The 15503-nt window shown below is 33.8% G+C and overlaps 1 protein-coding gene across 2 annotated transcripts in view; it reads right to left on the bottom strand.

The window, feature by feature from the left end:
* Positions 1–2539: 2539 nt before the first annotated feature.
* LOC132734249 (methyl-CpG-binding domain protein 2-like) overlaps positions 2540–15503 on the bottom strand; it is a 32657-nt gene continuing 19693 nt past the window's right edge. Inside the window, exons 2-7 of one of the 2 annotated variants that reach the window (XM_060720954.1) lie at positions 9620–9738; positions 6303–6445; positions 5072–5162; positions 4013–4167; positions 3369–3460; positions 2540–3041 (exon numbers count right to left, since the gene is read on the bottom strand). In XM_060720954.1, coding sequence (XP_060576937.1) covers positions 3371–3460; positions 4013–4167; positions 5072–5162; positions 6303–6445; positions 9620–9738 — 598 coding nt within the window. In that variant the 3' untranslated portion in view covers positions 2540–3041; positions 3369–3370. Of the gene's footprint in view, positions 3042–3368; positions 3461–4012; positions 4168–5071; positions 5163–6302; positions 6446–9580; positions 9739–15503 lie in introns of both variants that reach the window. The other variant, XM_060720953.1, reaches the window with a different exon arrangement.

The raw sequence follows: 15503 nt of genomic DNA on the forward strand, positions 1-15503 counted from the left end.
ATGTCGGCGCAATCACACTTGATTATAACGCCACGGGTGGTGCTAGGTCAAGAAAAAGAAATATACGTGAAATGATAGAAAGTTAGAAGAGGTTGGATAGTTCAAAAGAAGAAAATGTAGACAAAAAGTTTGGCCAGCTACATTTTTGCCTCTTCAACCCAAACCTCTCCGGTTACGGTGGCGGCGGCCGGCACAGCCTTGGGTATCACTAGTGGGTACTTGTAGCTGGGCCCCTAATGGCGGATTAGAATGTGAGGGATAATAACCCCTGCTTGAAGGATACCAAGTTAAGGGCCTCTGCAACAGGGCAGGTAGGCTGTTCCAGGCTGTGGCTGTACGAGGGAAGAAGGAGTTCTTGTAGTATGATGTAGATGTGGATGGTTGATTGAACTTCTTGGAGTGGTCACTTCTAGTGCAACTTGGGGCTGGGGTGAGGTAATCGCTAACTGGTATGTCATTGGTGATCTTGAACATCATGGTCAGCTGGGCTTTGGTCCGTCGTGACTAATGTCTCCCACCCCAAGTGTTGAATCATGGAGGATACGCTGCTGGTGTTGTAACGGTTTGTCACATCTTGCAGCTCTACTCTGGACCATCTCGAGCTTACGAGTAAGGTCCTTGGTGTAAGGGTTCCAGACGGTGGAGCAATATTCAAGACCTGGTCGCAGGAGTAACATGTAGGCTGTGCTCTTTACCTGTTCATTGCTGATGTGCAGGTTGCGTCGAAGGAAGCCGAGTGTGCTGTTGCCCATCCTCACAATTTTGTCAACGTGTTGGTTCCAGGAGAGGTTTCCAGACATATGGACTCTTAGGTACTTGGTTGTCAAGTTTTTCTCGAGTGTGTGGCCCTTCAAGGAGTACAGGTATATGATGGGGTTCCTCTTCCTGTGGACCCTGATTATGCTGCACTTTTTTAAGAACATAATGGAATTTCCATATATTGATGTGCAACAATCAATTTTATGGTGGGTCAGCATAGTAAAAAATAGCATTTAAGTTACTAAAATTTTGCGTTCGGGAACTTCTTGCATGCCAGTAGTATAATTTTTTAGGGTGTAGATCTAGTGAAATAACAAAATTTTACTGGATCAGGATATAATTAACTCTACCTTTAATTAAGTGTTATTAAACACACAAAAAAAGCTTACACTTTCTTTAAATAAAAACGACCTTTTACATATTTCAAAAACGTAGAATTAACGTAACAACAACGATATACCTCAGGGTCCTGATACGTGTAATCCGAGTCATTTTCAATTTCATTTTGTGTATCTGTGATATGATCAAAGGCCCTTGAATACATTGCACTCATCTTTCACTTCCTGACGTGAGAACAAAGTTTAAGATCCGTAATTATCAAGTAGTATTTACATTACAATCTAATTTTAAGCTACTTAGCAAAAGACAATTGAAAATAATTAAACACGTTTCCTGTGTTTACAAAATTTCTTCCTTGTTAACATTTCACTTCCGATTTCATGAGCTAAATGTTTTCAAAGAATTCTATTGGACAAAAAGAAAAGAGCTTCACTAACCCAACGAAAATATTGAACAAAAAGATATTTTAATACTAATTTAAGTAACAAATGTAATATTTATAAGACGTACTTAAGATTTGGTGTTAAAATTAGAGCTAACCAAAGAGTGTTTCTACAGAATTTAGTCAAGGACTGGGTCAATTAAAAAAGTAAATATTAAACCAAAGAAAAGTAATTTTAATTACCTCCCTTGATAAATTCCAAGTGAAAACCAAACTCTATCAAATAAGTTTATTAAGACATCTTGTCAAAAATAGTCGGCATGGTCAACACAATTCTATTCATACTTTTTCAGATCAGTTACAGTATTTTAGAGTTGGACATTGTGGTCAAGGAAACACTTTTACAGTGTAGTGTACTAAAATTTGAATCTTGATAAGGTTTAAATAGTAATTACATGGTTATAGCAGGCCAGATACTAGGGCAATTAAAAGGAAAACACTTAATAAACATGTAATACAATCTTACTTTTGCTCGGTGTAGTCAAGTTTTTTTCTTATTTATATATGTGTCAGTCTATTACTCAAATTGATTTTCTGTGTCAGTCTATTACTCAAATTGATTTTCTGTGTCAGTCTATTACTCAAATTGATTTTCTGTGTCAGTCTATTACTCAAATTGATTTTCTGTGTCAGTCTATTACTCAAATTGATTTTCTTCAAAGAAAACTTCTAATCACTTGGATAATTATTGATATGTAATTTCAAAATGGTGAAAGTGAGTGGCCTGAAATAATAAAAGTCATATGACTTCTTTCCAGTTGCTGAAAGAATATGTGCTCACACAAGCACTATGTCACCCCTAGCACAACAACAGCTATCTGGAGAATTTTCTGACACATAAGAATCCGAAATCTCGGACAGGATTTGTTCTTGCAGCAGTGGGCTGGGGACAAATGATTGAAGTCAGCAACCTTAGCTATGTCAAGGAGTTATACAAAAACTATGTCAGGGACTTATACAAAGATCTACAATATGCTACATAAAAAAAAACAACAACAAAATTTTTTACACATTTATTACAAAGTATAGCCAAGTAAATGTCATCATCATAAAAATATCAATACAATTCACATTCTTTTATTTTTATGTTTTACAAACACTGTAGTGTTGTTATAAGATTTTTTGTTTTAATAATAATTATGATTATACTTTAACTACGTTAACAGATATTTACTTACCACTAACTAATATACCTAACATAATATAACACTCAACTTGAAATGGTCAAATAAATACATTCAAAAAAAGATGTTAGATCAGTAATTATATCCATAATTTTTTTTCTTGTGACATTCTATTCACAAATCATTCTACATGAAGACATGAGTTTGAGACCATGTTTTATGACATCATGATGTATGTACAAGTATAACATTCACATAATATGTCTGTACAAAATGTTCACTATTACACATCTCCCTATGTCTCAAAGGTAAGCTACACCAGGTCAAAATTTGATGTGGCACATCACGTCACTTTGCTCATCTGCCTGTTTAGGATTCTGTAATACAAAACACAAATTTACTTTTCATCATAAACTAAAGTATCAAACATATATATATATATAGTTTAAAAGATGCAAAATTCAATTTAATATCTGTTTCAGGATCTAGCAAGAATTCAATAACACTGGTGTTTTGTTGTTTTTTTTTTATTTGTTTCTCTTTATCATTTCAAGCAAGCTCTAGGTTGTACTTCTCTGGAAATTATGTTATAACAAAAATATGCACAAAATATGACAATCTTTTCACAATCATGACTTTTTCATACAAGTGTGACCTTGAGCTTTGAGCAGAAGACCTAGAGCAATTTATTTAAGAAACCATACCTTCATGTTTTCATCACCTCTTGTAGTTTACGTCTAGCCTCATTCACTTTAGACTCTTGTTTCTTAATATCCTCATCTGATACAATAAGTTGCTGAATCAAAAAGAAGACATGATCATCAATACAGATAGAAGAGCTTCAAAGATGTATATAAGTTTTTACAACACTAATACTGCTATCATGATGTTAAATAAGTAACTCATTCTGGGTCGAAGTATGTGTGCATGTAATCTCATGAAAGGTAGACATTAACATTCAAAGATTAACTAAAATCCTGGAAATTTTCAAGATAAAGAGACAATTTGAACTAAAGGTCACATTTGCATTGACCTTAAACTTTTTGACCCAAAAATGGGCTTGGAAAACATAACTCAGGTGTATCCATATATTAAACTACATTGTTACAGCTTTATTAGTGTTCAATTGTTAAAATGTTTAACCAATGCCACCACTGAGTGGGTCATGAATATTTCCACATGACAAGCTAGGATTGCATATATTACATGTTATAAAATAGATTTAAAGTACTAAAAACAGATGTTTTTTAGCCATAATGATAAATTGAGATTATTTATTGTAGAACTGGTACAACATTCCTAGACATCTCATCTCTGATATAGCAAATGCCTGGCAGCCTTTAGTTACCTGAATATGTGGTTGGTTAACATCCATGTGAACACCTGGATTTTTCTGTACCAGATTCTTGTTACTATGCTGACCTATGATAGGGACAGCTCCAAGATGAAGAGCTGCTGATATACTCTGTAGAATATTCTCTGTTGTCAACTCTGGTCCTATCCCTGAAACAACAGTCAAAACAAATATAGCATAATATAATTCTCAATTACATGTAGAACTAAACACCATTTTCCGAAAAGAGCAAAACTGTGACTCTCTAATGTGCAGTCAAAACAATAATCTGGACAGAAAGTATCTACAGTAGTTAAGATGTTTTGATTACTGATTAGATGTCATGGGTTAGTTCAGCAAATAGTTCTTTACACAACATTTCAGGGATTTTTTGGCTTATTTTATTGCCGATATTCAGTCATATTCCCAACTTAAAACAGTATGTTATTTTCCCAATCCGCAGAAAAAAATTCCCAATTTAAAGTTACAATATAAAAATATTGAATAACAAAATTAATTCTAAAATCTTTCAAAATAAGGGCTTAAATGTTTGAAGATGCCATCATAGTCAGTGACTTTTTGCATTGATTCATTTCATCATTGTAAAATTTAAGTCATGCATTTTTTCCCAATTTTTAACAAAACATCACTGAAATTCCCAATTCCATGGGTATCATGTTCCCAAAATCATGGGGAAAAAAACCTGCATTTTCATAACATTTCTAGACAATCTTATCTCCTGCATTGCAAGTGTCCTTCAAAATATCCCTTCCTTCCCTAATAATCGTTAAAACAGACAGAACCTTCCTGCATACATTGTTAACATGTTCTGTAATTTAGGAAATTACTTCTTAGTTTAGTTTATACAAATGTATTTTAGTTGGATGTCAAAGCTATAAGCTTATTGAAATACTCTCAAATCTGTTTCTGGAACCAACCAGTGCTAAGCAATGAATGTAAAATTTCTTGCTCAAGCAAACAACAGCTTGCCCTTGACAGGGTTTGAACACATGCGGCCATGTAAAATTACTATTTGTAACAAAGCATTAAAATAAATGTGTACATTTAACTTACCTAGAACAGTTTTAGGTAGTTCTAAGCTTTGAATAAGTTCTTCAGTACTGTCACACGCTCGAAGGCCCTGAAGTCTCTTCTCCCAAAATAACTGGAAAAAACAATAACAACCCAACTTCTGATTGAAATGAGTCATAACCAATAATAAGCTTAAAGAGAAAGATTCTTGAAGGTCCAATTAACCAACTTTAAAAATATGTATGCCACCCGACCAACCACCCACCCACTCACCAAGCATACACCAACTGACCCATCATATTCTTATAAAGGGATAAACTCATCATTGTTGAAGTTTTTAATTGAATTAATTAAAATATAAGTAAATAAAAAATAATTAATTGAAAATACAACTTGCAGACCATAGTGGTTCACAGTAACAAAATGCCCAGTCATTTATAACAGGACTATGTCTAATGTATTGAACCAAGTATGATGCTTAGATTTAAAACTTTAACACTTAAATCAATTAAATACATGTGTATTAACTGACAACATTTAAACAGTTTCAAGTTCAAAGCATTCATTTAAACACAAGATTCTAGAAGGTAAAGGTCAAACTATTCATTATCTATTTAATAGACATTATTCTTGTATACAACAAATATACAGTAAACTTCAAATATAGCAAACACGGTTATAGCGAACTTCCGGTTATAAGGAACAAAATTTTTTGGCCCGAATTTTGCCCTTCTTTATTTAATGTAAAAAATTATGGTTACAGCGAACACGGATATAAGGAATTATCGCTTATAAGGAACTCATTTTTTAGTCCCAATGCCATAAAAAGTACAGAAAATTACACTTTTATAACGAACTCCAAAATATCGGCTATACGTTAACAGATCACGTATATTCTACTTTCGTTTTCATCAGCACAGATTAAATTGAAATTAGCCTGAAGAGTTGTAAACATTCCTAAATTAAAATTAGCGATTTCTTCAAAGAAAAGTGATTATTTTTGTGCATGATACTGTATTGTTAATAAATAACAATATTGCATATATGGCCCAAGAGTTATTTCTCTTAATCAAATGCTCTTCAAAATGGAGGACGATGGTAAACAATTAGTTCGTTTTATGTAAAACTGTTCGCTATAAAAACTTCTGATACAAGGAACTTATTCGCTATATGCTTACAAGGAACTCCGGATATAAGGAACAGATTTCGAATGTCCCAATGAGTTCGTTATAAGCGGAGTTTACTGTATGTGGAAAATCATAAAAACCTGTACCTGTCGTGGGGGTTCTTGAGGGCCATGTTTGAGATCTGACTTAGTTGCACTGTCGGGATGGTTCCTGATCACTGTCACAGGCTGTTTAAATATTGACGCTGTCTGACGAATTGGCAATGCAAGGTTGGCGTCCTGTCTGATCCCTAGAATTTACAGTAATAACATTATTATACATGATTATCACATTGATTGCTATGCTTTACTTTTAAGTTGTAACATTGACTTGAATGTTCATCGATGAAATATTCATTTTGTGCACAAGCCAATTCAATACAAGTAACAACCACACATGGAAAACTGGAAACCTGTGATTATAGATTAAAATAAGTTAGTTATTGTTGTTTTGTGTGTCAATTTCATTACTTCAAAGCTACATGTGTAGTCTTTATTCACAGGCTAGACTTTTACAATAACAGATATGAAATCACATACATTCTAAAGTTCTTGAAAAAAACTTCTCATTTCTGCTATGTTACTAATGTAGTGTAACATCCATGTAAATAAAACTTATTCTTCATACAATAGGCACTGTAACATTTCTAATATATCTTACATTATCTATAATAACTTTTGATTTATGATGACTGATTCTTTATTAAACTAGAGCTATCACTGAAGGTGATTACATGTACTACCCCCACCAGCTCTAACTCTAAGTTAGTCCGGAAAACATTTTTTTATTTTTATGAACAGTGACCTTGACCCCAGGAGGTCCAAATGCAATACCAACTGGGGTCTTCATATAAGCTTGCTATACACCATGTTAGATAACAATATCTCATCCCTAACTCTAGTTAGAGTTCTGAAACCATTTTCTTATTTTTAAAAACGGTAACCTTGACCCCAGGGATCCAAATGCAAAACCAACCGGGTCTTCAGATAAGCTTGCTATACACCAATTTTGATTACAACATCTCTTTCCTAACTCAAGTTAGAGTCTGGAAACCATTTTTGTACTTTTAGTAACTCTGACCTTGACCCAAGGGAGTCCAAATGCAATACCAACCAGGGTCTTCATATTAGCTTGCTATACACCAATTTTGATTACAATATCTCATTCCTAACTCTAGTTATTGTCTGGAAACCATTTTTCACTTTTAGTAACAGTGACCTTGACCCCAGGGGGTCCAAATGCAATACCAACCAGGGTCATCATATAAACTTTGATTACAATATCTCAAACCTAACACTAGTTATTGTCCCGAAACCATTTTTCTATTTTTAGTAATGGTGACCTTGACCCCAGGGAGTCCAAATGCAATAACAACCGGGGTTTCTACATAAGGTTGCTATACACCAGGTTTGATTTCAATACCTCATTCCAATCTCTAGTTATTGTCCGGAAACCATGATGTGGACCGACCAACAGACTGACTCCTATATCCCCCTAAACTTTGTTTGTGAGGGTGTAATAAGATAAAGTTATATGAACCTTATGAATTGACTGACTTATTAATTTCATTTATAAAGTGACATACTTTTATTTACTATGATCTGTAAATTTACAATACATTGTAGTTACAAATTTCTTATTTAAGCAACTACACTTTGACTATACCACAGCAAGTCAAAACAAATGTGCAAATGTTTATCAAATAAAATTTAATGCAAACCACACAACTGAACACAAAAAAAGTCAAATTTGAGAGAACATTAAAGTTCCAAATAAGCACAGTAGCTCTAATAAGTGTCTACATGATACTAATGGGAAACTAGAAATGTGTCGTCATGCCCCCGCATGCAGCCGAAATTTCAAATGTTATAATATTTAGTTCAAAATTTGTTTGCACAAACTATTTTTTTCATTTTAAATTCAAAGCCCTTAAAACTATTCAATGCTAACACAAACCATTTTTATATAAAGTTCAAGGCACTGAATCTATTCAGTGTTAACCTTTTGTAAATTGCATATTGTATATTTGTAGCCAGAATAATGACTACATACACTTCCATAAAAGTATGAATGCTGAAACTGAAAATTAAATTTTTCTCCAACATTCAAGAGGGCTAACTTTGTCCAAAATCATTGAACCATGACCAAATTCAAACTTGAACTGCTTATTGCTAAGATGTATCTATATGTCAAATTTGAGTTGAATGATTGTGTACAACCAAATTGGGGATAATGAATGGAAACTAAAAATTTCAGATTTTTTTTCAAAGTTCAAGAGAGATTACTCTATCAGCTATCATTGGACCAGTGTATCCTTATGACATATCCATATGTTAAATTTGAGTTGAAACTGAAAATTTCCTCTCTTTTTTCAAAGTGAAAAGGGCATAACTCTGCCAAAAATCATCGAACCTTGACTAAATCCTACCTGCGCACTGGTTTGACTTATCCATATGTCAAATTTGAGTTGAATGTGTACAACTGTTTGGGAGATAATGAACAGAAACTGAAAATTTCATCAAGGGGCATAACTCAAAAATCATCCGACCATGATAAAATTCAAACTTGACCTGTTTTTTCTCATGATATATCCATATGTCAAATTTGAATTGAATATGTGCAACCGTTACTTAGATAATGAATGGAAACTGATGATGAAGGAACAGGGTAACACTATTTTCCCCAGCCATTTTATGGCGGGGGCATAAAAATGGTTTCTTATGACTGAAAAATGATTTGCAGAACCATGCAGAAATGTTTCTAAAATTACTGCAAATAAAAAGGACAACAAATGATTAATCATTATCATGCTGCCTCTTAGTTTTATCTTTTATCATTTATTGCTAATTACACACCAACATGCTTAATTGGAATTAAAATGAACATGGAGCATTATGATATATTTGAAGAATTTGTTTTCAAACTTATGTATGTTCAGTTTAAACTGGCTACATTTAATTCCAGTCAGATTTCATAAAATGTAAGAAAAAAATTGTCCTTTTTTGTCAAAGTGAATTGTATACAATAGGTATACTATAATACAGTAATTGTGACTAAACATGTATTTCTTACTACTTACTTGATCCCTGTTATAAAAAGTGAAACTGCTTACCTTTATAAGGTAATAAAACAGATCTTTCTATGATATCAATGACATCCTAAAGAAGGAACTTTCAAGAGAAAACTTAAAAAATTCTTTAAATATTTTCATGATTATCTAATAAATTACAAAATAGGACAAATAAGAGTGTTTTAAGTATGAACAATGAATGCAGAATAAAGTATATCTGACTTTTATTAATGACACTTCATTTTGGCATATTTTCTATACTTCAGTTGGTTATAAATAAGAAGAACAAATGCACAAAAAGCACAACACACAAACCTCTGGCATAGTCATATGATGATCCTTTGTGGCGCTTACTTTTTCTATGAGAACTACTGATGATTTTTCCTGTCCTAAAGTCAAATGAACTTAAATCAAATGCCTCACCAAGGTAACGAGATAAGTGGGGCTTGCTTCTAATTTTAACTCCATCTGGGCTGAAATGAATTGGATATAAGATAAGATATAAAATTGTATCAGTTGTTTTGCAACTAACAACCTACTGATTGTTATTATCAGAAAAATACCTTAATTAATAACAAAAAATACATGTATAACATGAAGGACATGGGAGTCATGATGGCTATTCTTAGCAGTCACCTCAATTAATGATACAATCTCTTTCATCTCAAGCCCATCAATTCATGAAAGAAGAACAGCAACTCATTTTTTTTAGATTTACCATCATCCAAGTAACCTTAAATACCACATCCATGCATATTACCTTCATATGAAGAAATATTTGTTTAGAAATTTGAAGGCTGTAACTTGTAAGAAGTGATTACTGTCACAAAGTGAAAGTACGTTTGTAAAATATTGCATTTATATTTTACATAACTATTTTTCCCGCCGTCCCAGCTTTATTTCGTGCAAATCGATTTTTCATGTTTTGCACGATCTGTTTTCCCGGTTAGTACTCAGTAGTTTGCTATATCTATGATTGACTAAATTTTAAGTGACATATTGCAATGCACTGGACGTTATACAGGTCACTATGACGGTGACAGACAAATTATATTTGTCATAAAATTACAGCTTGTACAAGGTAAATTTAATTTTCTAGTGATTTTGTTTCATAAATTTTTGCTATTTCGTAAAATACTATTTTCTATTAGAATTATAGTTTATTTGATTCAGGTTTAGTTATTTGGCAGTAATTTATTGTTTTCTAAATTTTCTAAATTTTAAAAGCTCTTTTTATTCTAGTGTTTCGCTATTGCAAATTTATACCGAGACATGTTAATTGATGTATGTTAATTGAAGTTTTAATTGTATTGTAATTGTATAGGAGCCGTGAATATTTTATATATATATATATCTATTCATAAATAATTTATTATGGTTCTACCGTATTTGTGCAACTTTATGTAAAATGCTGCAGTATCGTAATGATTTGTTTCAATCAATTTAATTTACGTTATCATCTTACTTCATTTCATTTATCATCAGTTTTTGTTATAAGTAAATACAACGTATCAAAACTAACGTATCTCTAGAGAAGGATCTTCAGTGGCATGATTTTGGAAGACGTTTATTTATTGGTGGTTATTATGTGGCGTATATTTGAATATATTTGCAACGCAGTATTATGCGGATGTGATTGATTTTTTGTTCCACGGAATGTATGGTGTACTATAGTGGACATTTTGTTTATTCAAAGAAGCACGTTATTTATAGGAAACCGACAAAGGTCGAGTCTTTTCCAAGGGACTTTATTATACCCTTATGCTTGATTATCATGGAACTTACCATGTTTTATACTTTGTAGCTTCTTATTTGAGGACACACCCGAAGATGACACGGGCCCTCCACACGTATGTCCATGGCTAAAGGGTGACGCATGCCCTTGTTCAGGATCCTATCAACTGTGCCAACACTGTAGGAAGTACAGTTACGCTTGATAAGATTTTATACAAGACGCCCGCCATTGTGACGAATTTTGTTTAACAACGCCACCACTTTATTGAAACATCATGACAGAAACTTTACGGGAGAAATAGACTGAGATACGTTGATAGTGTTTGTTTGTGCAGTGACTTATCATAGTACTTTTCATATATAATCATTTTTCATTAATAAATATTCATTTATTGTAAATAAATTTGTATATATTTTTCTGTTCTGAGTTGTTGGTTATTTTAGATAGCAATTGTGGTCGGCCTGGTATCCCATCGTAGTCCTTATTGTGACATTTGGTGACCTCGACGTGATTGGATACCGGTTGGCTATAGTTGTTATTTGAAACAAACCACACTCATTTAACTACAGCTAGGTTATATAGCTAACACTAGAAACTTTGGTTTTATTTTAAGTAAAAAGTTTTATTTACAATTAAAAATTTAGTTTACTTAAAGGTAGTTAAATTTTGTATCACTTTTAATTATTTTCTTTTTTTTTATATTTCGTGTGATTATAATTTCTTAACATTTTCAGATTGATACCGTGACAAATGAAACGGACTTGTGTGTGTGACAGCTATCCAGCTGAGAGGTTATAACAGCCACACAGACCCGACAGTGGACGTTTGGACGTTTAGGGTGAGTTCGTTCCATTTTCCTCCTTTTAGGTGTCACTTTATGATGAGACCACCAGTTTTGTAATCTGAAAGTGACCTTTCGGTAAAACACCGGAAGTACATATATACACACATACACTCTGCAATTTAAGGTACTACCCGCCTTGTGTACTTTTTCTAGATAAAGAAACTGTGTCTGTTATCTAGGTGAACATTTAATTTATTGTCATTTACAATTTTACTTTGTGTTTACTTTGTGTCTGTAGTATATTGAAACTGGCCATATACCTTTTATATTTTTGCACTGTGGGGTAAGTGCTACGCGACATTGAGTTTTGGGTCGTAGTTTGGACTTTGAAGTTTAAAGTATTTTGAACAGTTTTAATTATTGCCTACTGTCTACTGTACACTTAAGATTATTATTATACAACCTTAGTGAGATACTTAGATGAGTTTGAAACTTAGTGTTTGTAGTGATGAGGTATAGTGTTTAGAATATATGATACATTGTGTTATTTTAGTACTGTGTACAGTGAAGGTACATTGTGATTTATAGCGCTAGAGTGATAAATGCGTTTAATTATATGGTGTTACACTGAAGTGTAGTGTTATAGTGCACCGTGATTAGTGAATATAGCGTTTTGTGTTTAAGGGTTGTAGTGTTACCCTTTAATGATACTTTGATATCATTGTTCTACCTCACGGTAAGATTTTACTTGTATCCTAAGTTGTTGTTGTAGTAGTGTTACAGTGTAGGAAATATACATAATAAGTTCAAGATGACTAGTGTAAATGAGTTGATGAAGGTAGGTCAGGAGTTAGGGTATACTGATGAGGCTTTGAGAAACTTTGTTAAAGAGGAGCAAGCAAGGGAGCGTGAAGAAAGACATAGTAGGTTAGAAGCTGAGAAGGAACGTTTTGAAGCTGAGAAGGAACGTTTAGAAGCTGAGAAGGATAGGTTAGAATTAGAAGCTAGGTTAGCAAAAGAGAAGTTAAGTAATGAGAAAGAGAAGTTAGATTATGAGTTTAAGATTTCTAGGGAGAAGTTAGATTATGCTCGTCAGTTAGAAAGAGAGAAGGAGGAAGCCGAAAATAGGAAGTTAGAAATAGTGATAGAAATGGAAAAAGAGAAGTTAAGTAATGAGGCTAGGGTTGCAAAGAGAAGTTAGAAATAGCTCGTCAGTTAGAAAGAGAGAAGGAGGAAGCAGAAGCTAGGAAGTTAGATACAGAATATAAGATGAAGATAGAGTTAGATATGTTAGGTAAGAAGAGTGTAGGTAAGGTTAAGGTTAAGATGACTCCATTTGACGAAAAGATTGATTCTATGGATGCGTATTTGAATGTTTATGAAACTTATGCGTCTGCTCAATTGGGAACATGAAATGTGGTCACTAAACTTACCGTTTCTGTTAAAAGGTACTGCTAGGGAGGTATTTGATAGGCTTCCATTAGAAGATAGGACGGATTATGATAAGCTGAAAGATGCTTTGTTAAGGCAGTTTGAGTTGACTGATGATGGGTATAAGAAGAAGTTTAGGACTGAAAGGCCCCGTGAAAATGAGACTTTTGTTATGTTCCTAGCTAGAATTTCTAGATACTTAGATGGTTGGTTAAGATTGAGTAAGGTGGAGAAGACTTATGAAAAGTTGTTAGACTTCATAGTAAGGGATCAATTTTTAGATATCTGCAATAGAGAACTATATCAGAACCTTAGTAGTAAGAAGTTGTTTTCAGCCCGTGAAGTAGCGGAAGATGCAGATTTGTTTGCCAAGACTAGAGGAGGTCCGAAGTATGTAGTGAATCATGGAATTAAAGAAAGAGCTAAGCCTTATGCACTGCCGAGTAGACCTGTAGATAGAAATCAAGGTAGTAGTTATCGTATGCAAAGAGGTAACGATAGACTGGTAAATAGAGGTAGAGCATCTCATCAGTATGAAGGTTATAAATGCACATATTGTGGTCGTTTAGGGCATACAGCATTTTTCTGTAGAAATAAGGCTACAAATAAAGCTAACGCAGCGGAAGACATAGAACTGAACTCAATGAATCCAAGTAAGAATGATAATAGTTATCAAGGGTAATAGAAGGCGAGGATGTTATAGAGGTAGGAGTAGAGGTAGAGGAAGAAATAGAGATGCAGATTCGAAAATTTCGATGCCGAGATCAGATAGTGGTAGTAGTTTGATAGAACTTGGGGATTTTGAAGACGTGGGTACAGTTACTATAAAATTCATGTCCGACAACTAGAGGTATATGTAATGGTAAAGCTATAGTTGCAATGAGAGATACTGGGTGTACATGTGTCATAGTACGAAGGAATTTGGTAAATGCAAATCAATTGTTAGGGAAGTCCAGACGATGTAAGTACATTGATGGTAGTGAGCACAGATTAGACATGGCGTTAATTGATCTGGATTGTCCGTATTACAGGGGTACTGTAGAAGCACTATGTGTAGATAATCCTACAAATGATGTAATTATCGGTAACATAGAGGGTGCTGTAGAACCAAATTTTGGTAAGTTAGCTTCAGCAGTAGAAACAAGATCGCAGAGTAAAGTTAAAGCTCATAGAAGACTTAAAGTTCCTTCACAGATTTTAGACATCACTAATGTAGAGTTTGTAGAGAAGCAGCAGGCAGATAGTTCATTAGATGGATGTAGAAAGAAAGCAGAGGAAGGTACTGTTAGAAACTGTAGAGGTAAAGGGCAAGTGAAGTATCAGATCAGGAATAAGATGTTGTTTAGAGAGTTTACGGCAGGAAATGGTGACGTAAGTAGGCAGTTAGTATTTCTTTAGGTTCTTAGGGAGACTGTGTTAAAAGTAGCGCATGACTCGCTTTTGGCAGGACATCTTGGTATTAGGAAGACAAGTGATAGAGTCTTAGGGGAGTTTTATTGGCCAGGTGTTCTTGTAGAGGTTAGACGATATTGTCAGTCTTGTGATATTTGTCAACGTACTATTTCAAAAGGTAGAATAAGTAAGGTAACTTTAGGTAAGATGCCTTTGATTGATACTCCTTTTAAGAGAGTTGCCGTTGACATTGTTGGTCCGATCGAACCTATGACTGATAGAAAGAACCGATATATTTTGACCATGGTAGACTATGCTACCAGATATCCTGAAGCAATTGCATTGCCTAGTATAGAGACTGAAAGAGTAGCCGAAGCATTAGTTGACATGTATAGTAGATTAGGTGTTCCAGAGGAAATGCTTACAGATTGTGGATCACAATTTACTTCACAGATTATGAATGAGGTTAGTAGGTTACTGTCTCTTAGACAGTTAACAACTACACCGTATCATCCGATGTGTAATGGTTTAGTGGAGAAATTTAATGGTAGTTTAAAGCAGATGTTGAAACGGATGTGTAGTGAAAGACCTACAGATTGGGATAAGTATTTGAATGCTATGTTGTTTGCGTATCGGGAAGTTCCACAAGAGAGTTTAGGATTCTCGCCATTTGAATTGTTATATGGACGAAGTATAAGAGGTCCAATTACCATTTTGAGAGAGTTATGGTCAGGAAAAACAGAGAATGACGAAGTTAAGACAACTTATCAGTATGTAGTTGATTTGCAAGAAAGACTAGAAAGTACATGTAAGATAGCACAGCAGGAGTTAGAGAAGAGCAGTATTAGGTATAGAAAGTATTACAACAGGAAAGCTAGAGATAGAACTTTTAAGAA

This window comes from Ruditapes philippinarum, unplaced genomic scaffold (assembly GCF_026571515.1).
Source record: "Ruditapes philippinarum isolate M1 unplaced genomic scaffold, ASM2657151v2 ctg723_1_1_1_1, whole genome shotgun sequence".
NCBI classification, from domain to species: Eukaryota; Metazoa; Mollusca; class Bivalvia; order Venerida; family Veneridae; genus Ruditapes; species Ruditapes philippinarum.